This window comes from Corapipo altera, unplaced genomic scaffold (assembly GCF_003945725.1).
Source record: "Corapipo altera isolate COAL_440 unplaced genomic scaffold, ASM394572v1 54, whole genome shotgun sequence".
NCBI lineage: Eukaryota > Metazoa > Chordata > Aves > Passeriformes > Pipridae > Corapipo > Corapipo altera.
The window spans coordinates 2,836,541-2,861,380 of NW_020884902.1; the positions used below are offsets into that span (position 1 = coordinate 2,836,541).

Below are 24,840 nucleotides of genomic sequence, written 5' to 3' on the forward strand. Positions count from 1 at the left end.
TATTTGCTGACTTTGTGAATTTAGAAAATAAGAGCATTTCTTTCATCATGTATTTCACTTTTATTGTTTCTAGAAATATAGCTGCAATACCCAGCATTTCAACATCCACAGGTCTCTTTTTGACTGAACTTGAACACTCCTATTTAATTAAAAGCTCTGCATTAAAGAAAGATAATTTGAAAATTTACAAACACATAACCCAAAATGTGGATTATGCAGTTTTGTAAATAAATCTGGCTATACATACTTAACTACTGAAGATCTAATTGATCCCAGGATAAAATATCTGATTTACAAAAGGTGACCTGAGAAGAAAACAAATAGATAATACCAGTTACCATTTCCTTCTGATAAACAAAGATGGTTTAAGAGTTAATCTGGTCATCCCAGGGAAAAGAAAGTATCTTTATTTTCATACTGAGAGGTCTTTGGGAGATATGATGTCTAATCTGTAATCTACATTTAGCTGAAGTTGACAAATTTATATCACTATCAGGCCTCAGACAGATGAAAATCTAGTTCCTAGGGCATGAACTATTCCCTGCTACTCATTTGGGAGTGTCAGAGAGCTGGCAATTCAGCTTCTGGCTAGAACACTTTCAATTCAACTTCTCCACGTTTTAAAATTCATCATTAAAGGAGGATAAAGTCATACTGTTTAACTGAAATTACCAAACCCAAGAACTGGTCTTGCAAGAGACCGGCACATTTTACAACAATTTTATATTTGGTGCCACCAAAATTTGACAGTAGTGGTTTATTTATTATAGGTGATATGAATGTTTTTAGTAACTGTTGCCAGTATTATTTCCTTATTAGGGACTAATACACTTACTAAGTTTTATGATGCCACAAAATTTATGTCTAAAATATAAATGTATCACATGTATCAAACATCTTTTTTCCTAGTCATAACTGGAACTGTAATCACAACGATAACCCGGGCTGGCAGTCTGCATGCAACAATAGCCATCATTAATGTCTATAAGGAGGGGAATTTAGCAATTCAACAAGCTGGCAAGAGTATGAGTGCCAAGATTCTTGTTGTATGTAAGCAGTGTCCTCTCATCAGGAGAGGTAAGTACATAACAATAACTGCTTTGTGTCTTTATAAAAGATAGCAATTTTGAAAACTACTTTTGAAATATGGCCACAAAAATTAGTAAAATTCCAATAATTGTTTCTATAATCAGTAAAATAATCAATTTAAGCTAAAAATAACCAGTAATCCAGGTTTCTGCTGCATTTTTCAGTTTTACTTAAAAAGGATTAGGCTTACTTAGATCAAAGGAGTTCGAAAAACTTTTTTTCTTTAAAAGCCATGTGATACAAGGTAAAATATGATTTGGTTCTCTCAAATGAAGCTCAAATAGATTTTGTTTTTACATAAATGGAACCATAGCAGGAAACATTCAAAATAATTTATTAAGCATTAAAAAAACCCTGATAGTGTTCCAGATAGTACTGGTGTTTAAGCATATTAATTTAAGATGGGCAGTAACACAGTGAAAAATCATGATCAGAAACTAGCTTTTGCCTGTAGTTATCTGGCAACCAGACACTGGGAGACATAATAATGTCCTGGGTGGAACCAACTGTCTCCTTTTACACAGACTGCTGGCTCCAAAACACACTTGTGTTTCTCATCCTAAATATCTATGAATTATTTAATGGCCTTTACTTAATATCTAAACTTCCCTGCTTATATCCCTATGACACAAATCCTTCCAGCCTAAGGCCTTGCAAACCCTTAACCCTTCTGAGCCATAAAAATATGTAAATCCACTTGATTCCTCCAAAGCCAGGTTCTGTCACACACTGAGTCCACCTTGCTTGCCTGACTGCCTCTCTATGTATCTAGAAAATGTTTCTGTCTTTGGGGAGGAAAAAGGAATGCAAAGATTTAAGTGCACTATCTCTTATGGCCACTAACATACAATCTGAGCAAGTGTGCAAATATTGAAATGAATGAGACACATTCCACTCTGGGTGTTGATGCCTAAATTAGCCAGCATTCATGCTGCACTTCTGATGTCTTTCAGACTCTTTGACAGTCTACATTTAATGACTATCCCCTATATATTTAATGATTATTTGTGCCTAACTGTACTTTATGGTGTAACAAGCATGGCAAAGATGGGTAAGGAAGTATTTGCTTTAGGTAGAAGGAAAAATATGAGAAGGCATTGAAAAAAACCAATGCAAATGAACAGAGATCACAGGTAAGGAATTGTACTTACCAAGTGACATCCCAGATTTCTGTCTTGTAATCTCATTCTGTCCTTTGTAGGTTTAAACTACATCATCATGGGCCAAGTAGAAGAAGATGGTAGAGGCAAAGTCTTTCCCAACAGCTTTGTCATGAGTTTTAAGGCTAAGAACTCAAAGATCCTAAATGCCTTGAAAAACAAAACGTGTTAAAACTGAACTCTACAGCTGCATTCTCTCATCTGTCTTGAAAAGTAATTTTCATTTAGTGTAAGTCATGAAAATGCAACTGACTGTCAACAGCAAGACCACGTTGACCCCTCCTTCCCTCCCATCCACCCAAGCACAGCTGGCACAAAGTGAAATCCATTACAGGTACAGGACGAGAACAGATCCTCCTGAGTCTTAATGCTGAAGAATTGCAGCATAGCCATCTGATCTCAAACATACAAATTCCAATTACTTGGAAGATATTAATTTATAATTGTCCAATTTTTTTAAGGAGTTGTGTATGTAAAATAAAAATTCTAAGTGCAATATTTATAGCAACTGATTTTAACTTCGCTTTTTCTCTAAAGTTTTTTTATTACATGGATTTCTGCATTATTACCTGTGCTTAATAAAATATTTTAAGATTAAATCATACACCAACTAGTTATTAATTATTTATCAGGTGGGGCAGGCTAAACATAGAAACTTTTTTGATCATTTACATGCTTTTGATGGTTTGGGTCCTGCACAGTCTGACTGACACCTCCTTGCTGATTAAGGGCCTGATTTTCCTTACACGGAAGTCAGTGAATCACTGATTTGAACAAGAACTGGATTTACTCTTCAAAGACTTAGAGAACTGTAAAACAGCACCATGCTTTTCACACTGATGACTGTCTAATTAGTAAATGTCACTAATAAGTTCTGTAAGGTAATTAGGGAGGAGGAAGGTAGGAATTAATTTAGTGGTGGTAAAGTACACATGCAAATTGTATAAGTTTTCATCTCTCCCATGAAAGGACAGACAATACAGCAGTGCTCAGTCTGGCACCAGCAGCGTAAATAGGAGCATATCTGTCTAATTTATTTCATGCCTATATGCAAAAGGTTGAACAAATAGCTATTTTGAGACTAAACAGTGAGCAGACTGGAAGCAGTTAGACAGTGTTACAGTGTCTTTGTTGGCCTTTCTGTTGTATGCAGTTATTTGTTACTCTGAAAGATTATAATCAAATCTATAATCTTCTGTGGAGGAACAGAAACAGATTACAAGTAAAGAATAATACTGAGAAGTTGAAGAACATTTTTGTCAAAAGCAGATATGAAATATCTGTTCAAACTAGGAAAACCTGAATACTAATAAGAACAACACGGATGGAATAGAATCCAAAATCCCTTTAAGTACTTCTTTTCCTTGTATAGAAATACCAGACCAGAGTTCTTTGGATAATTTGCAACCATGGGCAGGAAAACTAATGGAATATACAGTCCCTGTTGGAAGTCCCCTTTGCTTATTTCAGCAGTGGAATGCAGATTACCATTCTCTTCCATTATGGATTCCCACACGTAATGCCAAGAGACACGGCCATGGTGCAGCTCAGTAGTGCAGCAGCATCTGTTCCAAGGACTTTATGGGTAGCTGGGCAGGGGACAAAAGGACCAGAGGGAGGCACAGAGGTACAAAGAGGCTGTGCTGGCAGCTCACATCCAACAGCTCAGTGCTGCAACCCCACTTCACAGATTGCCTGACTGACCAAACCAAACAGCATTTCTCCGTGGAACCGACAGCAACACTTGTTTGCAAAGCAGATGTAGTTTTCTAACTTTTAAACTAAAATTTTAATTTTCCAGCATTGATTCCTATGCAGGTTAAGGGGTTTTATGCACAGTGCTCTCTGCATTTCTTGGCAGCAGCCTGGGGAGGAGCAATGTGGAAATCATGCTCAGAACTACCCTGAACTACAATAATCTATTTTTATTTATGATGACATGCCCATCTGTCAGGCAGCTTTTTCCAGTGAGGCAAGAAGGGTTTGGCAGCCTATTCCTCGTCTACCAAATGGCAGGTAAGGAAAGCTCCTGCATGCTCTTCTCAACACTCCCTTTAGACTGGTTCCTTTCCCAAATCAATGCACTGGCAGCAGTAGGCCTGAAACAGGGAACAAGAAACACGGAGCACTGCCAGTTTTATCAAGTATGAGTTGGTTACAAAATACAGGTAACAACTATCACAAGTTTTTGAAAGCAGGTTGTAGTGACTCTAAACTTTGAACATTTAAAACCCAACCTGCAACCAAACAGGATGAAAATTATCTAATCACAGTACCATTTCTGAAATAATTTCTACAGAGATAACAATCAAAATTACAGTTTAGCAAGAACATAAAATAAGCTTTTACTTTCAGTAATGAGTGGTTTTGACCTTTCTGTTGCAAATACAGGTGGCATGAAAATTTCCATCTCCATTTTTCATTCATCAAGGCAAAGTTAGCTTTAAGACAAAACACACATTAATATGAAAGGGAAGAAAAATCAACCTTTTTCAGCTTAAAAAAACCAACTCAGTACTTTTATGACTTGCACTAACATTTGTACAAGAACATTCTGAATCCTACAGCCAAGTAAACTCCAGCTTCTTCAAATTTTGTGACATCTAAAATTTCATTTCTCTGCATGTCCAGAACTATTCTGTGAGTGGGCATAAAGGAGATCTTGGATCCCCAACAATACTAGAACAGCCAGTATTAAACTGCCAAATAAGAAAGCAATAGAATGTTTAACACACATGAACTAGGAAAATCTAAATGAGACAAGATTGGGCAACTAGCTCTCTGTACTGATTAGCAGCCAAGCAGACAGGAAGACTACAACAGCTTTCAAACAAAACAGATGCAAAATGTTATGTAACTAAGGTATAACAGAGAACAAACTTCTCTCTCTGGTCCCCATCACTTTACAGGTATGTATTTCAGTGACAAATAAAAACTCCAGGACCCCTACTTCCCAGCCAAACACCCCAAAAGAGCCTTGAAGTACAACAGTTCTTCCTAAAGACATCCACTGTAGTAGGACACTGTGCCACAAGACAATGATCAAGCTGGCTCTGAGTGACTCTGCTGAACATCTGAAAAGCAGTCAGTCCATCAGCTCCTTCAGTCATACTCTCAACATACCCAGCTTCCCACAACCAACCAGTGTGAGCCCAGTGCCAAACAGCTAATAATGGTCCTAGGATCCAGCCTAGCTAGTCTGGAACCAGCTCAAGCATCTCTTCATGGCAATGGATGATGCCAATGCAATGAACCAAACAGGATGAGTCCAGGAGGAAAAAAGGCAGTAACCTTGACATGACAAATTACTTTCAATGTGGTACCTGATATAATGTGTTTGCGATATGACTAATATTAATACAACCACATTTTTCAAAGAGCTTTTATTTGTCTGCTTCCTTTTTTGGATCTATGTAACACAGACAGCACATAGATTTTATGTTGGTGCATTATCCAGACATGAGATCTGAGTCTAAATACAAAACTCAGTGATCCTCTTTGCTTTGAACCAAGAGGTTAACTTCCTATTCACATGAAATCAAGTATCAGAATCCCTCTAGACTGTAACATTTCTGGAAGCAGAGTATTAAAACCTAGTTCAGAAATACATAATGTCATAGTACAGAAAATATATTACTTTTACAAGAAAGAGTTTTATAAGAATTCCTTCAAAAAAGTAAACATTCCTGTGAGGCTCCACTCCATCAATCTCCTCAAATCTACTGTAGCCAAAGACCACTCTGGCTGCCTGTGCCTTCTGGCCATACAGCCATTTTAGAACAGCACCATCATAACAACAAAATTGTCAGTCAACCCTTTAGCTGTCATAAATATACTTATTTTGTAATTAAAAATACAGGAATCTCACACTTCTCAATTACAATTTGTCAGCTTGAATAATATATATATATAAGCATATAAAGGACCCTCTAGCACAGAAAATCCACAAAGCCCTTACTGTCCATTGTAAGCAAAGTCAGATCACATGTTTTCACAAAACATAGTATTCCTGACACAAACTGAATTATACCTTGGCAACAATTGTGGTAAAAAACAGGAAAAAAGAAAAAAAAAGTTTAAAAGTAGGATATGTAAAACCTGTGTTAAGCAGACCATTCTAAAGTACATCTCTCCAATGACCAGACTCGATGATCTCACAGAAACAAGTGCAGAATGTTTCACAGGAATTGTTCAGCACTGCAAACAACAGTACTCATGTGCTCCACCTCACTTTCATTAAATCACAGGTTCTAATAATTCAAATAATTTATTATCCAGATTTTAAAACCCCAAGACATCAAACATTAAATGTGCACAGGTTAGTTTTAAAATTCTGTTCCCAATCTTAGCACATATATTAAAATGTACTATTGAGGCACTGCTGAAAAATCCAAGCAGGGATTGATTGTCTTACATATAACCATAAACATTCAAGAAACAGTTGGTCTATTTTGTGTTCAAAATGTCAGTGTTCCCATGAAAGGGAAGAGTCTTGATGATTTGATGTGCTGTATTCTATAAATGTTAGTTTACAGTCAACGTTAACATACAAAACTAGAACTGCCTCTTTCAGAGCCATACAGTCTTCCCATGCACTGTAACCTACAGTCAAACGTAATTTCCAACTGTGCTGGAAATTTTCTATTATTCTATATCTGACTTTTCTATTAAAAATAAACGTAGGCTGGATTTTTGTTTAAAAAGCCTATCTTCCCCCACAACTTGAAAAACAAGTATCAAAAAAGAACAAACAGCAAAAATAGAAGAAAGCAAGCCGTTGTGCTAGTTATGAAGCTCTGACACCTGACAGCCACACTCTGAGGAACATTTAAAAAACTCCTATATACAAATTTTATATACACACTGAAAGCCTAAGAAAATGACTATATCTGGTTTTGCATTTATTTCAACCACTTGGCTGCAGCTGCGACTCATGCAAATGCATTTTGAAATGTATTTTTGTGCAATATCTTGTTGATATGATCTGGCAACAGAACTAGGGCAACACTTTTACCTACAGGTATCTGAAAGTACACACTTCTTGTTTCTAAGCTAGGCCTTAGTTTCTCGGATAAAACATGGCGTATTTGGAAGTTCGGAAGCCGAGCAGGTCTCTCATTTCATTGCGGAATTTCGACAGGTCTTGCCGCAGCTCGTTGAGGTTTTCCACAGTTGCCTGATCTGTACTTTGCATCTTCTGCCTCATGGAAGTCAAGTAACGGTGGACTAAGCAACACATCACCTTCTGGTAATTCTCATCTCTCTTTTGCTTCAGATTTCTCCATTCCTTTAAACAAACATCACACATTTACCGTGGAAAAGTGAACTTTGAGCCCTAAAGCCTACATACAACTATACAGAGAATAAATATGAATAACAAAGCCATTTTATAAATACATGCTGATGTGCACAAACATACAATGCATCTAAATTGCCTGCAAAATTTAAATTATAATCTGCTGTACCATCAAAACTGAAATTTTTTTATCTACCTGTCTTGGTAATTGTCCTATGAGCAATTAAGAGGTTCCATAGTCCTGAATGTCTCTCAGTGCAAATTCCATGAAGTGTTTTAGTTTGTTTATTTAATGCTATTTTTGTCAGCAAGAAGATGCAAAATTAGTATGCAAAATTACAGGGTACAAAAAACCGTTTATTTAAGAAAAAAAAAAAAAAATTCTTCCCCCCAACAACGAAAGGCTTCAGTGATCGTTTTCGGTTATTTATTTTGACACTTCTGTAATGTGTTTAAAACCAATTACCTTCCCCAAAGAATACTCTAACCTCACCATTTTTGAGATTAGCACATACTTCGCTGAGGTTTCTATGTGTTTTCATTCAATCAAAGCATTTTTTTCCAGACTATTTCTGGGGGAACTGGGGGTTGGAGGGAAGGGGGTTGAAATTCCCAAACCAGAAAGTTATTAGAACCTCACTTAAGCAGAAATAGGTGCCACTTATTTATATTTCAGATGCAATACACATTATTCTGTAGTTGGGTGTTAATCTTAGCAGCGTTCACCTTATGACATTTCAATTTAGCAAGCAGGACCTCTCCAGCTTCAGAGCCTGGAGCTTTCCCAGTCATTCCTCACCTTCAGGCTGTTCTGACGTTTCACTTTGCCACTTGATGTATGAGAGCAGATCCATTTACTGAGACTGTTGAAGAGGTAACAGATAGTCTTGGGAGAGGGGATGACATTGAAAGGTGGGGGGAGTGTGCATTTGTCATCAAAGTAGCTGAGCCAGAGCTTGGCACGAGCAAACTTCCACTCCTTGTCTTCGTGATTCTAAAGCATCACAAACATTAACAGAGAAAAGAAGCAAAAATATTAACAGGCTATTTTGTAAGTTTTATTTTCTCATACCTGTAAACTGACCATAATTTAATTTTAGTTATATAGCATTTTAAGATATAGGTTACGTAGTATTTTAATAAGCTTGTTTTAATATTATAATATTAAAGACATAAAATAATTACACTCTCTTTAATTCACTATATACTCTATGTAAGTACAAAATTCAGCCATGAAGGTATAACCCCCTTATCAAATGCCAAAGCACCACACATATCAAGAACAGCATCTTGAACAGCCACTGTATCAAGAAAGTCATCAATTCCCAGAGGGCCAAAGCCCTGCACACGTTTAACGTGCAAAGTACCCATTTTATTTGGATCAAAATAAATAAAAAGTTCTTATTTGAAGGAAAGATGACCCTTGTGACTTCACTGACAGAGCTCAGTCATGAAGGTCTGTAGATTAGTCTACATATCAGAGGAAGAAATTTGTACAAATCCAAACATACAGCAAGCAGTTATTGGAAATTAATCAGAAACCACTTACTGCTATCAGCTGAAAACTTTTATGAAGCATTGCCACAAGGAGTTTAGTTAATACTATCACAACCACCACGTTGTAGGTACCAACAATAACAGCCCCCACAAAAGACTGTAATTCTTCACCATAGCTGAAACGTGTGACAAAAATTGCTACATGTGCCAGGGAGAATATGTACCAGAACAGAGCAAAACATGTGCCAATGAACCTGCAAAACCAAGAAAAACAAAAATCTGGTTAGGGAAAGCAAACCCCAAAAGTTTTTAATGTAAAATTCAAGTTGATTGAAAAATTCCAATTTTGTTTAATTACTAAAGAGTAAGGGCTAAAACAATCAGCTATTTTATAGATATCGGACTCACGAATGAAATGTGTCATTGCTCTGTTGTTCACAGAAAATACCCGCACAGTCCTTTTCTTCATTTACAGTAAATCCTTTATCATAAAGTTGTGTCAATCCAATTGTGAATGAGAACAAGACAAGAAGAAACATGCCCAGGAATTTTCCAAAATCTTGCAGCATCTGCCCCATTGAAATCTGTGAAATAGATTTATTTCCTATTTTAGTAAAACATGTAGTTATTATTTGTGTTCTCTCCTTCAGCCTCTAATCAGCAAAAAAAAAAATCTATTTACATTTTAAATATTTAAGTTGACTTTTCACATGCTAAACAGATGTCAAAATCAGGAGATATCCTTGTACTGTTTTTCAAACTAAAACTCTAGATACTAAAAAGAAAATGTAAGTAGTTTTCACATCACTTGATAAGTTTATATCCTACACATAACCATAAGCAATGGTATTTAGACCTTAGTATTTATCTGCAGTACCAATGGCAGTAAGGAACTCACAAGTCAACAGACAAAAGCAGTAAATGAAATGCATGTGAACATAAATGCCACCACAGAAAGCTAAGAAAATACTTATAAGGACATTGAATTAATCAAAACATTTGGAATCATAATTCATTGCTAATAAAAAAAAAATTTAAAAGTAGTATACCAAAGCCCATCTGCAGAATACAGTATTAATTTACTGTACATTCTATGTAAGATTTTAAATAAACATGTGTGTGTAAGCACATAAAAACTGAAGGATAAAGAATAGAAGATATGACAGGAAATTCTGATCATTAGTTTCCAATTCAAAATATCCTATACAGAACTTTGCAACATTAGTACAACAGCATCTTTAAAAAAAGTTACAATATATGCTTATGCCCTTTTCCAACACAGAAAAGACCTTGCTTTTGACATAAGGATAAATTTTTACACAGACACAGCATAAACTGTTTACATAATTTAATTACTGTTCCTAAGAACTTCTCGAGAACAATATATCATTATAAAGAATGCAAATATATAAAAAGAGATTGGGTCAATGTAATCTTCTATATAAATTGGCACGTGGAAAGCCTAATCCTGTTTGAATCAAAACCTGTACCAAATCATAGTCCAGAACTGTAACACAGCTCAGGTTTTGCAAGTACAACCTCACTGGAAGAAGAACTCCTGCTCCTCCTCCCTCCAGCTGCTGGGAACTCCCCAAGTACCCCCTGCAGCACAGCACACCCTGAGTCTGTACAGTTTGTCACAGTCAGGGACACTCTGCAACTGCAGCAGAGCTGTGCATCAATTATATGCACATTAGTCAGGATGACTGTCATCCTCATCCTATTTTTTCGTCACATCTAAGCCTTTAATAGAAAATAACCCAACCCAAATCCCAACAATAAAACATCTACCCTTTAACTGACACACAGTCTCAGCCAAGAGAGAGACAAAGCAGATGAAACAGGAACACATAAGAAGTGCAAACCACCCAAAACTATTTTGTTTGGAACAGAGTGTAATAACCTATCCCAAATGCCAGTTGCTTTCTTCATATATTCATGCTTGCCCTCTCTACACATCTGAAATCTAATTATCTATCTAGGGGAATATTATTCTACCTTCTGTTAATAGAAAACCACCACACACAGCCAACTTACAAATCTGTATTATAATAGGTTTTACTAACCAATGAGTCAAGTAACTGAATGCTTAAAAATAACTCTAATAGCCAAGAGACCGTAGCTGCCTTCCCCCACCCCACTGCTGGGTTTCCATGCCATATTTGATTACCACCATTTGAACTTTGTGACCTACTTTCAGAAAATACTGTAGGAGTTGTTGCACCAGCCCTACTGGCCAACAGTAATAACATAAGCTCCTGTGTGCCTCTGAATGGGGCACTGTTGACTGTTTTTATTTACTTGGAGAATTTCATAACAGAGTCTCCTAATAAAAACCTGTGCAAGTTCTAGTACATAAATAAATATACACATAAAACAGTGAATCTCTTTAAAATGAGGAGAGACTTCAGCGTTCAATCAATTTGTACAACAAGCCTAATGCTTAATGCAACATCAAGACTTTAGTATTTTTTTCAAAAGTATGCAAGTACATTTCCACCTAAAATGTATAACAGAATATTATGTCATTGAAATGTGGGGGTTTTTACTCTCATCATTACTGATGGGAAGGCTCCAGCAAATTCCAAGTAAGAATTTGTAAGAAACCTGTTCTCCCTTCTTATAACTGCCAATAAAGAGATGATTATTTCAATACTCTTGAGAGATTTACATTTTTCAAACAAAAGCAGTGTGCACAACTCAACATGCAGCTTCAATGAGATCACAGACAAAAACAGAAAGGCTTTTGATAGCTCTTCCTTGCTACACACCTCATTCACCCATCTCTTTAGAGATAAGAAGTTAAGCCAATTATTGTATACAACTTTACAAGAAGAAAATGATCCTTACACTTTTCAAACTGTGGACACTTATGCAGTATGTTAAGCTTACACCAGATGAAAACAAAAAGACAGTATAGGTACAGTTATCATGGAAAAATACCATATGAAAGTGAACTACACAAGGTCTTTCACTCTTTTTCTTACCTTTTCCCATCTCAATCATGTTCTACATGAGAGATTGAAAAAAAAAATCAAACTTCAATGCAGTATCACTTCTTTCTACTTTTCACTTTCCTACTTAACTTTTTTTCATTTATTCTCAATAAGACTCTTGATGGCAAATTAGGTTTAATGTTTTCTCAGGCAGAAATGATACTCACCTGGAGTGGTCCCAGAATAGAACTGGTTGTGTACATAAAGAAGAGACGCAGGTAACTAAGAACATTAGCAAAAGCAAAAAGTCCTTCTGCTACAAGGGTAGGATGGAATGCATCCCAGTCCTTCCTTTCAGCATAGTCATGGAACTGAAACACGAAAAGGACAGAGAGCAGTGACATTACAAACACAGAAATGCAGCCATGCACCACTCCCTACTTCTGCCTCCAAAACAGGCAATAGCATAAAAGAAATTAACATATATCATTCATAGATGTCTCACCTCTTTCAGAAATTTCACTCTTTTTAGACAAAGGCAGTTCAAAAGGCATTCCAGAGGGAGCCAGAAATCAGACAATTTAAATTCAACACCTAACTCTGCCACTCACTTGTTGAAACCATTTATTTCTCTGTTCTGCCTCCTCTGTTTTGCATGTTTTGTTGAAACAGGGACTCATGTACCTCATAAACATGTACACACGTGTATAACAGGCCTCAGTCAAAAACAACATTAAGATGGTGTAAAGAAAACTAACACACACAGGTGGGATTGCAACATGGTGACAGCTGACCTTAACCAGCTTTAGAAACACTTAGGACTTGGGGTTCCTTCAATAGATTTTGTGAATGGCTACAGAGAATGGAAGTCACAAATAAACTCTTGATGTAAACACACCCTTCAAGTACTATCCACTAGCTACTACTATTCAACTTATTCATGAAATATCCACAGATCTCAACTTTCAGCTTGGCTGAAAACACTCAGCATTTATATTACCAGCTTCTGCTGCCTCAGAATCAACATTCAAAAACTAAGGAACTCAAAGCTGCTTTAAAATAACTTGCCCAAAAGTCTGCTGCACAAAGATGGCAAGAAACAGGGATAAACATGTTTTTATACATTGCATTTGCATGTGTACAAATCCTCCTGCTACAGAGACTCTTCCTTTACTTCTTACAGCTTAAGTGCCTATAACACGGACCCAAGTTGTAAGACAAACATTTTTATTTGGATTCCTAAATGATTTATAAACCATAAAAATAAATTTTGTCATATAACAGCGGCAGAAAAACCATTATGTGACTGTTACACAGGACAGGAGTCCTGTATCTTCCCAAAGGTTACAACTTGAATTAGCAGCAAAGGGCTCTTAGCAAAGGAACTGCCACTAGAGACATGCTGGTTGCAAAGCAAATGGCTGGGAAGGCAGCCCAACATGGCATTCTCCCTCTTTTTTTCCAAGAAATGGAGCCTTCCTTTCCAAATGATTACCAGTCTCTGAATCAATCCAAGGATAGGGAAATGAGCCAAACACCAAGTTGGGAAGAACTAAACCACTTTATTTCCCTCCCAACTGCCAGACAGCTGTCAACTTACAGTTTGCAAGATAAAATGGTGCTACTGCACTGGCTTGAATTTTGCTAAAATAGTCACATTCAATTGGTCTGGCAGCTTGCCACAAGCTGTGTGGCAAACAACACATGCAACAGAATGGTAATGATGGTCTGCAAAGCTCACATCTTCAACCAAATCCAGATGGCTTTTCATAGAGAAAAGACAAGGCTCCTCTATGGTCTCGGGGCTTTTATCCTTACTACCACAAAAAACTCCAACCAAAACAACCCCACCAAGCCAAAAACCAATTAAAAATCCCCCCACAACCACTTAAAACATCTGAGTATATGTAATCAAAAGCTAAATAAAACTTTCTGTAACAAAATAGCATTGGGCAATCCAAACACAGAGATTACTATTAGCTTTCTGTATGGTACTATGGACTCGGGCAAGCTCAAATGCCACATCAGGTGAAATGCACTTCCCTAAACAAAAATCAAGCCCCTGGAAGACCAGCCAGTTCTCACAAGGAGGACAGTAGCTCTGTTTGAGGTCTCAAAGTACTCGGACATGTTGTGATGTGTTTTCTACCTCCTATCTGCCTCATCAACTTCTCCTCAAGACGCAACAAGACCTGAGGTCTTGACAACTACATGGCATATACCCCACAGAACATTTAACCCCAAAGCCTGAGCTGTACCCACACAGTAGGGCTGTTACTGATGTTGTGCCCTTCACCACAACCTACTGCTGCCAACACACCACGTGTAACACATCTTCCTGCACTGTGCAGCACTGCACTGCTGTCAGATGTGCTCAGACAAACGGATCTATGAAGACAAGTGCTCACCTTGTTATGGGCAACGACCTTGAGGGCAAAAGTTGCCAAATACAGGGAGTTCATGACAAAACTAAGCTGATTACGGGATTCTTCTAAAAAATCTTCTAAACCCTCATACCAGAGCCTCTTAACATCTGACCACACCATTCCTGCAGGAAAAATAGAAAACCCAGGGAAGTGAAGCCATTGTACTGAACAGATATTCTTTCACATACAATCACCATGTATTTTACAGTGAATTTGTTACAGAATCAGTAAAAGGAGATGGAGAAGATGCTACAGTTGATGTTATTTACATACACAAGAACTGGAGTTCTGTTGCTTTATTTTCCTGTGGAAGACACTTGTATGATTTACGCTCAATAAATTAGAAAATTACTTTATTCCTGATTTTGAAAAACTTACTACTAACTTTATGTGTTAGAAATTCTGCTGTGGCCATTTTGACATTGATTTTTAGAATGCATTTTAATGGAACTATGGAAAATCATATGGGAAATGGAATATGGTGAACCCTTGTTACTTGGTTCTTTTTATTCCAGCTGATTTTGTAACACATTTTCTAAATACATTATTTTTCAACTTACTGAATATTTGTGAGGAATAAGTACAATATGCCATTACAAAAAAAGCATTTAAGCTATAAATGCAATTACTATTTAAAAAATCTGTTAAGATTCAGTAATGTGAAAAGTAACCCAATTTTAATGATTATGTTACTCAGAGGTCATACTTCAATCTTACTTGAAATCCACATTAGAATACTATATGAAGAAAATAAAATGTTTATAGTCAAGACCACCTAAGGACACACTTCATCTACAGAAGATTTGATGGAACAAAATAATTTCTAAAATCAGATATTTAATCTCAAAGTAAAAGAGGAATCTATTTTGCATTCAAAAGTTGAAGTTTTCAAGTTTTAAGACCTGCCTGTGTTTGTGGGGGGTACTGAGTATTTCCGAAATCTGCATGAACTACTCAACATTTTTCATATAGATCAACAGTGAAAGAAACCACCATTACACAAAAAACCCCACCCTAAAACATCAAATAAATCACCCAGAACTACTTAGATAAAAAATTTGTTGGTTTTTTTTACCATGTCATTGCTTCTTACGAGTCTGGTCAAACAAATGATACATATCTAATCATCACATTAAGGTAAATTTTAATGTAAAAACAAACACATGCCATCCAACCAAAAACATGGTAAAAGGTTTTATGAATTTTCAACTGAAAGTTCCTGAGAACTCAACAAAAATGATACCTGTGCTCCCTCTGCTGCATCAACCAGAATTGACATGCAGTCTTTCCAGTAGTTATGATAATCAGTGGCAATGACATTCAGAAATGGAAAACCATACCTTGAGAAAATACTACTTGTTTCTGTGTTTTAAAACAAGCATGAGGTAAATGCACATCTTCAATTAATTAGACTAAGATGGGATATGCATGCAGACATAAACATATACAACATGAATAACATGCTGGTTTCCTAAGAAGGATACACAAGTCATTACTGTGCCATCAACATCAGCAATTGCCATCCAGCACACTCAAATCACACCTACCAATTAGCCAGATTATCAGAAGATAGTCTATTCTCTCAAGGGCTGGTCCCATTGTATTCTTCTTATTCTCATTGTAGACAAGGGAGTACAAATTAAGTAATAAGAGAAACGTGAAATATGAAGCTCCATGAATAATGAACTTCATAAAAGGAGTGTGAATCATTCGACCAACTCGAGATTTAGGAGCTAACAAGTAACACAGGGACAGAACTGGCCAGAAAATGCCAACCATCAGAACAGTCAAGATCTTCTTGCAGGTGTGCTTGCGGCGATAGCCGGCCATCTGCCCGAACCACACCGTGTTCAGGAACTGCTGGCAGTTGGACTGGGCAACAAACTGGGGGGGAGAAACAAACAAGAAACCAGTCTCAGGTTTCTTAATACACATTACTAATTTACATTATTAATTTTCACACTATGTGTAGATACCAATTAACAAGAAAAGGCAAGAATATCAATTTGAAATAATTATCTCGTAAGATACCAAAGCAATATGGAACCACTATGCATAAAACCAGCCATTATTCTGATTTCCTTTTAGAGTCAGCAACTAAACACAAATTATACACACCAGACTGTCAATGGGTTTTAGGTTAAGAATTTTGATTTCTAATAACGTAGAAATCTAGCAGATAAATAACATCACACCTCAGACAGCTCCACTCTGTGTTATTATAAAGTATAGTGATCTTAACTGAAGAATAAAATACTGTTACTGTTGAATACTGTGTACAGTGTAAAACACAAAATGTTGTAAGATGAGGACCAAAGTGGTCAAGTGGTTTTATACATATGAATTCTTAAAATCCCTATGGCTCTATTCAGCAGGGTTAATTTTACATCAGAGTAAGTTATACATATCAATCCCTCAAAAAAAGGTAAGTTTGTCCTGAAAGTTATGTATATTATGCAAATATAGTTTTAAATTTCAGGTGCTTATCTGCACGAGTTACAAAAAAATGTTTAATCAAAAAAGAACCTTGCTGTTATCATCATATCCTATAAAGCATCATAAAAACTGTCTCTACAGTAAACTTGCTAGGAATAAAGCACATTCTGCAGATCCTTTCCTCATACCACACAAAACAGTTGTTATTTTCTAAGCACTGAGGTAAAAACAAGCTATGCTCAAACCCAGAAGAACATCTGAAACACTTTAGTGTGCTTCTTGAATGAACACCAGAAATATGTAATGTTGCTTCTAGGGCATTCCATAACTATGGCTTATGCCTTTTAAACACCATGTGTTTCAACAGTTTCACAAACAGTTTAAACCCAGACAAGTAGAACAGACAGAATTATATCTCCTTCTGCAAATGCTAACTAAAAATGGATTTTGCATCGAAAGCAAACTTTCCGTCCTTGGTCCTTGCACTAGGAATCCCACAAATACCCATTTGCCTTCTAGCACAGAAAACTAGAGTTATAATTTGTCAAGGGACAAAGATGACAATGATCTACTGCATGAAATAGGTTGCATATTGATGGCATAAAAAGTACTGCTATTCTGGAACAGAGGCACTATTCAGTTATAGCAGCACAGGTCCAACTTAATTACTGAACAGCTCCAGCAAGGCTGAGACAAAGCTGAACAGTTAATGACTAGTGAGAGGATGATAAATCATGTTTGGCATCTAAGGATCCATGCCTCCCTAGGCAAGGATTTAATGAGGATCTGAACAAATAATTACACTACCAGAGTTGTTCATAGAAAAGCAGTAGTTTATACTCCAAAACAGAAAATACTACATTCTTCTCCACAGTAAGTACTGACGAAACACTCAGTATCTTGCAGCATCACTTCCCTGTTTTACATGCTGGTACTCTGTGTATTACCATCTCTTCTATAACTCCAGCACATTTATTTCCATTTCTATGTCTAGAGGTTCAACAACAAATTAAATTAATTACTAGCAAAATATGATATGGAAAGTCTATCAAATTACTGCAAAGACAAACCTCTTTTTGATTATACTTGATTGCAAGTTTTAAGCGGCTTAGGTTCATCCTCTCTTCCAACAATCCTCGCTTGTCTACATGTTCATCGCTGGATGTGTGATTCAGAATCACTTCCAGCTCCCGGGAATTCCGTGCTTGTGCAAGCAGATCTTTAGCAAAGGTTTTGCACTGTTGAGCGAGCTCCTCATAATCATTTCTGAAAGACACAGAAGCAGAACGTACTATTACGCTGTTCTGACATTATCCATTAAATAATTAACTACCCATTTTTGGTTGGGATTGTATGTTATGTTGAGACAAATTAAAAGAAACCACCCCAAAAGTCATGTGTCAAGGTCCAAGCACTCCGAAGACAACTCTGAGTAGTTCTCACCATGTGACATGACCATTACACTTCAGTTTAGCTTGCAAGACCACTAGAGAAAAACTGACAAACAGACTTACAGCGTACAAATCCTCATCTCATGAGTTCCATATACAGAATGAAAGCTCAGAATTATTTCCAGGAGATAAGGAAGTGTGGTAGGCACAAAACATGGCACTGCTAAGTAATCACTTGGACTTGCCACTTGACAGGAAGTTGTTTTGGGTTTTCCTTTATTCCTGTAATCTGAAAATTAAAGTCTATTCACTGAATACTAAGTATTAATACAATAAACACAGGAAAAGAAAACACATGACTTCCTTGTCTCACCTTGCACACTGTCCGTTTTAGTGCCAACCTGTACCATAAAAATGCAACAACTGAGCTCTTTTTAAGAAAGACAAGCAGATAAAATACAGAAAATTCACATGTTGTTTAGGAAAGTAGAATTTTACCTCATATAAACGCTTGCTTTCACATTCTTGGAAAGCTTTTGTGTTGGTAAGTTACAAAATAGTAGAAATCTGCATAGTTCAAACATGAAATTATACTGACAATTTGTTCATTAAATAGAGCATTTTCAACATGAAATCTCCACACATATACATATTTTATATATATACACACAAGCACTGTTCAAAGTCTTATAAGGGGTAAACTTAAGAAACAAAGCTCTAAACAACTCTCAACATGAGTCAGACCAGTATAAACAAGTTATTGCATATTTCTATCCTGATACAGGAAAAAAAAGTGCAGAATACTGGTGAGATACTGATATGATTAATAGATGTGTGATTTTCACATAAGTCAGCCTTTAGCATAATTTCTGTTTTTCAGAGTAGAGCTGAAATTTGAACTGTTGGTGCAACTATACAGACTGAACTGTCTACACCTAAAAGAATTCAAAGTAATTAAACTGCCAAAATAACTACCAATGAGGCATAAATTATATAACTTGTTATTATGTCTATTTATCAGTTTAAACATTCCAGTAAAAAAAATAAAATTAAGAATAAACCTTTTCTAATGTATACACATTTCTGTACATGTAATTTCATAAGTATTAAAATTAGTTTGTATTTTCAATTCCTACCTGAATTCAACCTCAACAAGGCTTAATTCTTTCAAGTCTGCACTGAGTTCAAAAGCTCGTAGGATTGGATCCTCCTCTGTCAACATTATTAAAGCAGGACTGGCCAAACACCGATAGATGTCAAGACGAAACCTGTGACAAAAGGACAGCAAGCAAAATGAAGGTGTTTCACTTCATCAGCAGTTTCAAATCAGAACCTATTCCAAAGGTTTGCACAAGCAGCTGAAAGACAAAACAATCTGGTTTCTTAAAATCAGACACTACAAACATTAAGTGTGGTATGTCACGGAAGACACAGTTTCATGACATATTTAGAATCCTTAAGTACCAAAAATTGGCCAAACTGGTTCCCTCTTCTTTTCCTCACTACTTTCCCTGTTATCAGTACAGCAGCAGAAAGCCATCAGTCAAGGTAAGAGTATTTGTAAAATTCTGACATTTTAAGTCAGAGACTGGATGTGGCACCTGGTGCCATGGTCTAGTAACCACGGTGGTGTTGGATCAAGGGTTGGACTTGATGATCTCAGAGGTCTTTTCCAACCCAGGTGATTCTATGAAGTAAGGAGCTTTAATGTGCAACACAGAAAAAATATCAGGGAATGTGTTTGAAGGGATGTTTTCCTCTTGCAAACTGAGTGACTCAAGAATACTGAAAAAAAGGATGCTATCTGTTCTAGTTTAAACTAAGAGCTGCTATCTCAAATGTTTCTATCTTTTTGTCTGCTTGGGATACCCTGACACCTTTTCTCATACTGAAGCTGACGACATGGGGTATAGGATGGACACCAGAATGTGGCCTGGAGCAGCCAAATACCAGTAACAATTTTGTTTTCACTTCTCTTACTTTTTAGTATTTTGCATACATACTGAGTAATCACACAGTACTTAACTGCATATTGTAATTGCAGTACCCTTATGATCTTTGAGCTCTGTGATTTTTCATCCCAACTCTCACATATAAATTTTATTCAATCCTCACACATGTTGTGTGAGTTAACCAGGCAAAATATTTACCAGACTGGTAAATCCCTCTCTTCACCTGAACCTTTATTAAAAAGCTTTCTATTTTTAAAAATAATGAAGAAAAAAAGAAAAAAAAAAAGTGTTTGCATACATCAATCCCTGATATAGAATTATCTACCTCCTCATTCTGGTTCAAAACACCCCCAATATTAAGTAATTTGAGAAAAATTTTATTTGCATAATCCCTATGCTCCCAAACCAAAGGTAGCCAGAATGTTTGAGACACAACTGGTAGCAAGGAAAGGCATGTAGCTTAATATGCACAGTGACTAAGAGTATAAAACCAAAATGGAAAAAAAGCCACTACTTCCCACCAGCCTTTTCAAGCACAACCCATCTCCAAGAACTACCATCTCTCACAATATGGGCTAAAATGTATTACAGGAATTCACTGATAAACTTCACCTTAAAAAGGAAACATACTGAATCTGACCCAAGCAATACCTGAGGACTGAGAATTTTTTTATTAGGGACTATGACTGCTGAGTCTCACCTGGAATGTCGTAGACTATCTTTTTTGTTCTTGGCAGTACACAGTGTGCATTCACAGCCTACAGCATGAGGTTTGGGCAAGGATATATCTTGCTTTAGCAGCATGGTGAGAATTTCATAGTTGTTCCGATGAGCAGCTAAAATGACTGGTGCCACATCCATGGTTGTTGAGTACTCTGGGTTCTGAATGCGTTCCATTAATTTCTGGAATAAAACACAGCAAGTGTCTAAATTTATTACCCACAGTTCTACTACAGTGCTTACATGTAAGGGGTTTTTTGACTGTTTAACAGTGAATCTGTTCTTCAAAATGCTTTCCCATGTTTTGTAACATGAAAAGAAGGAAAAATTTGCAGAAATATTCAAACACCTCTCAGATAAATACTGAGAAACAGACACAGAAATGTTTCTGATTTATTTACACAGAAAATCTGACATTCAATGCCTACCTTCTCCAATATATGTGTGATATTAAAAATTCTTATTTTGCTGTAATATGAGAAAAAATTATTTTATTTACTAAGTGCAGAAAAAATATCTTGAACGTGTCATACTCTGTCACACAGTACCTTATTCCTTCCCTTCCTCCATCTCTGGTTGTGTACTTTTTAAAAGTTCTCTGACAATTAAGCATTCCAAGTTAACTTTCAAGTGATTAATTTCAAGGCGAAGATCTGACATTTATAGATTTCCTCAAAAAATCCATGAAGCTTCAATACATGAATAAACCCCTTCTAGGTCAAGGCTGCTAACGAGCTTGCAAAGAGGCTACAAGAAAAGATTTATAACCACTGTTTTCATTCTCTTCCAAACTAGGCACCTATTAGCACTGGCAGGTATAAAGGTGCTGTATTCCTTAGGCCATAAAGCAAAACAATGTATTCCATCTTTCAGACAAATCAGGCTACAAAAATGATCCTCAGTGCCCAGGTTCTATCACCTCAGAGATGCAGAACTTAAGAACATTGTCTTAAATACCACAGCTACCAGAATACGATAGCCCCCACTCCCCAACCAAAAATCAAGGACTAACAACACTCAACCACAATGGTTGGTCTGGAGGATCTTTTTGGCCGGTGATTAAGTAGAATGTCCACAGCTCCCACCACTTCCGAGTCAATAGCCACCAAAAGTGCATCCGATGACTAAGGAAAGAAAACAAATCACATGTGAAAACAGCAGTAACGTAAAGCAGCATAAAGAGTCAAATGCAAGGCAAACTGCATTTTTTAATATACTATTTTAAATTTATATTTCAAGTACTAAAACAACGTTCTGCATTATTACCAGGCCAATGATCAGGATACAAATGCAGGCTGTCGTTCCAGGAGTTCACAAAGCCTCACTGACAATTTGTTTCATTGCACAAACAGCAAAAGAACAAACTGCAGAAATTGCTTTCCAGCAAAGACAATGCTGAATACTTGCAAAAATCAAGTTCTAAGGGACAGTTTCCTGTGGTACTAAAAACGTTAAAAGCAAGTGTCTGTGTGACACAGCTTGGGCCTATGGGATACTTCAGCCCTGCATTCGCAGTAGCTTTTCCTTCCCAGCTGGTAACTCCTTCTGCAACTTCTCCTAAGCTGAGCTAAGCAGCTTTTCATTTTCCCTTCAGTTGATATTATTCTTTTTAATTCACTTCCAAAAATTCAAATTTTCACTTTAAAAAATAAAAGACACAGCTTTTATTATTGCCACTGATCCAGGGAGGGGAAAGCTTGTTCTTTTATTCATGCCCAATATCAAAAATGTAGTAAGAATTGCTACTTCTCCCTGTCTTACATACTTAAACCATCATAGCTTCCACTCTCCCAGCAGCAACAGAGATGCTGCATACAGCTAAGGAAGCACTGTGGGTAGGGAACTATTCTGCCATCAAGCACAGATCAACTTTAATAAGAAAGCACTTGCAGAAATCCACATTTGTCTTAACTTAAAATCAGCTAATATAATGTGCATTTTTCTGTGTTACCATTGAAAAAGTTATTATACTCCATAGCCAAAGGGATATCTGCATTTTATACTTGTAATATGATGCAGTCACTATATACTGTTTATTTTGCTTAAAGATAATGTGTGCATTTTATCTGCTACAGGAATAATATTTAAAATAAAATTCAGACTTGTTCATATGATTGAAAATGTTACTTATACATTCATATATACCTACAAAAAAGTAAATTTTTGTGAAAAAAGCCCACTTTTGCAATTATTAAATGGAAAAAGAACTGAACTGCCTATAAAGGCAGATTGTATTCCCTTCCAAATTCTGACAGATTAACGGAGAACATATATGACTACACAGAAAATTTTCAATAACGTGTTGTATACCTGGCAGCCGTAATCCAAAAGGAGCTGTAGTATGTCCAAGTTTTCATTTTCAATGGTTATGGTAACAGCATTTCGTCCAAGCACATCCACACAATTTATGTTCATTTCCCCTGAGCTGTTTTCCTCCAGGAGTTTCTTAACCATGTAATAGTCACCTGCACAAGTAACACATGGATATCACTCTGTATTATCATAAAGCATGTGAACATTTTAAGTACCAGCTACCCACAAACAAGAGAACATTCCATAGCTGACAACAAGACACTGAGAGACAAGCAAGAAGTCAAGGTAAATAACCATTCTCTCATCAGGCAAAAAACTAAAGATTTACATCTTTTCAGGAAAGCAACAGACATGTACTACATCTGTGCCCTTAGTTCCAAACACACACAAAAGCACGGGTAGCTTTCTAAACTGTCTCTGGGGTAACCCATTATTTTGCAGCATAGAAGACCATGATCAAGACAGACCTTAGTGTAGAATACTTACAGAAGTATAACTAGAATACTTCTACGTGGAATAAAATACATAAAGAGCCTCCAAGAGCACTGAATCAGCTGTTATATGGACAACTAGGTTTCCTACATTTTTTGTCGTGCATCATTTAACATCCCTCAGCCCCTGCTCATACTTAAGAGACCACGCTGTGGCTTCATCCGATGTTCGGGACAGACTTCACGGGCAGAGCACAGTTCCTAAGCTCGCTGGCTGATGTCACCGCAGAAATACTCCCACGGGTGCGAGCAAACCTAAACTCAGGGCCAGCACACTTGTCAACACCCCACAGCCGTGCCTGTGAACCAAGCACGAAGGACTGCGCAGCTCATCAGTCAAAGCCAATCTCAGAGTCCAACATTTCAGACGTGTTCAGTTTTATTTAAGACCAGATTTCTACTCAAGGGTAGCTAAATACAGGCATAAAGAAGCATATTTTAGAATGGAAAATCTCTGCCCGCCCACAACGACGGGTACAAATCGCAGGATATCGGTCGCGCTTATTGCGGTGATGTTAAAATAAACCCCGATTTTACAGCAGGTCCACACGCACAGGCTCTTCTAACAGCGAACGCAGCAAATAAATACCTTACGAACTGCTCCGGCACAAACCGAACTCCCTCAGGAGTTATTTCCCGGCAGAAGGAGCCGGGGCCGCCGGCTCTGGGACAGCGGGAGGCGGCGGGGCCGGACCCGCTCGGGGGTCCCGCCGCCCCCGGCAACAGGCGCGGCCATGGCGGGGCTGACCCCCGGCGCCGGCGGGCGGGGGGGCTCGGGCCCTCGGGGCGAGCGGCCGAGGCCTCGCTGGGGGGGTCCGGGCCGGTACCTTTGTCGCAGGCCAGCAGGAAAAGCTTCTCATCCAGCGTGGTCTCCTCCTTCACCTGCCGCACGTCCTTCAGCGCCAGTAGCTTGTTGGGCGAGGCCGAGGCGGACGGGTCCGCGCTCTGGTACAGGGCGGCCATGGCTCGGCCAGGCCCATGCGGGCGCGGGCGGGGCGCTGTCGCGGCGCGGTCCCCGGTGCCCACGGGCCCCGCGGGCAGCGGGGCAGCGGCCCCGGTGCGGTCACCCCGCGGGCGGGCGGGCACGGGGCAGGGCCGGGCCGGGAGGCCGCTCCCCGCCGCACTGCGCAGGC

General features: G+C 37.7%; 2 protein-coding genes and 1 long non-coding RNA gene across 7 annotated transcripts in view; 2 read left to right on the forward strand and 1 right to left on the reverse strand.

Annotated features, from left to right (window-relative positions):
• Positions 1-2,815, forward strand: part of PCOLCE2 (procollagen C-endopeptidase enhancer 2) — a 58,053-nt gene extending 55,238 nt beyond the window's left edge. For all 3 annotated transcript variants that reach the window (XM_027650565.1, XM_027650566.1, XM_027650567.1), the window contains 2 exons: positions 910-1,077; positions 2,291-2,815. In XM_027650565.1, the coding sequence (XP_027506366.1) occupies positions 910-1,077; positions 2,291-2,421 (299 nt within the window). In that variant the 3' untranslated portion in view covers positions 2,422-2,815. The remainder of the gene's footprint in view (positions 1-909; positions 1,078-2,290) is intronic.
• Positions 2,816-5,614: 2,799 nt separating this feature from the next.
• Positions 5,615-24,834, reverse strand: TRPC1 (transient receptor potential cation channel subfamily C member 1). Of its 3 annotated transcripts, none has more exons than XM_027650449.1 (13): positions 24,535-24,834; positions 23,214-23,368; positions 21,926-22,027; positions 20,884-21,086; positions 19,368-19,499; positions 17,911-18,106; positions 15,952-16,288; positions 14,387-14,526; positions 12,206-12,349; positions 9,451-9,626; positions 9,095-9,296; positions 8,345-8,539; positions 5,615-7,536 (listed from the first exon to the last, which is right to left on the reverse strand). In XM_027650449.1, the coding sequence occupies exons 1-13, from the start codon at positions 24,668-24,670 to the stop codon at positions 7,309-7,311; spliced, it is 2,346 nt and encodes a 781-aa protein (XP_027506250.1). In that variant the 5' UTR covers positions 24,671-24,834; the 3' UTR covers positions 5,615-7,308. The 3 variants fall into 3 exon arrangements, with proteins under 3 accessions (XP_027506250.1, XP_027506251.1, XP_027506252.1); XM_027650450.1 differs by lacking the exon at positions 24,535-24,834 and adding an exon at positions 24,297-24,317; XM_027650451.1 differs by lacking the exon at positions 24,535-24,834 and having other exon boundaries at positions 21,916-22,027; positions 23,214-23,366.
• The window catches only part of LOC113950536, a 36,741-nt gene continuing 36,445 nt past the window's right edge, over positions 24,545-24,840 (forward strand). The window contains exon 1 of the long non-coding RNA XR_003528772.1: positions 24,545-24,643. This is a non-coding gene — a long non-coding RNA (uncharacterized LOC113950536). The remainder of the gene's footprint in view (positions 24,644-24,840) is intronic.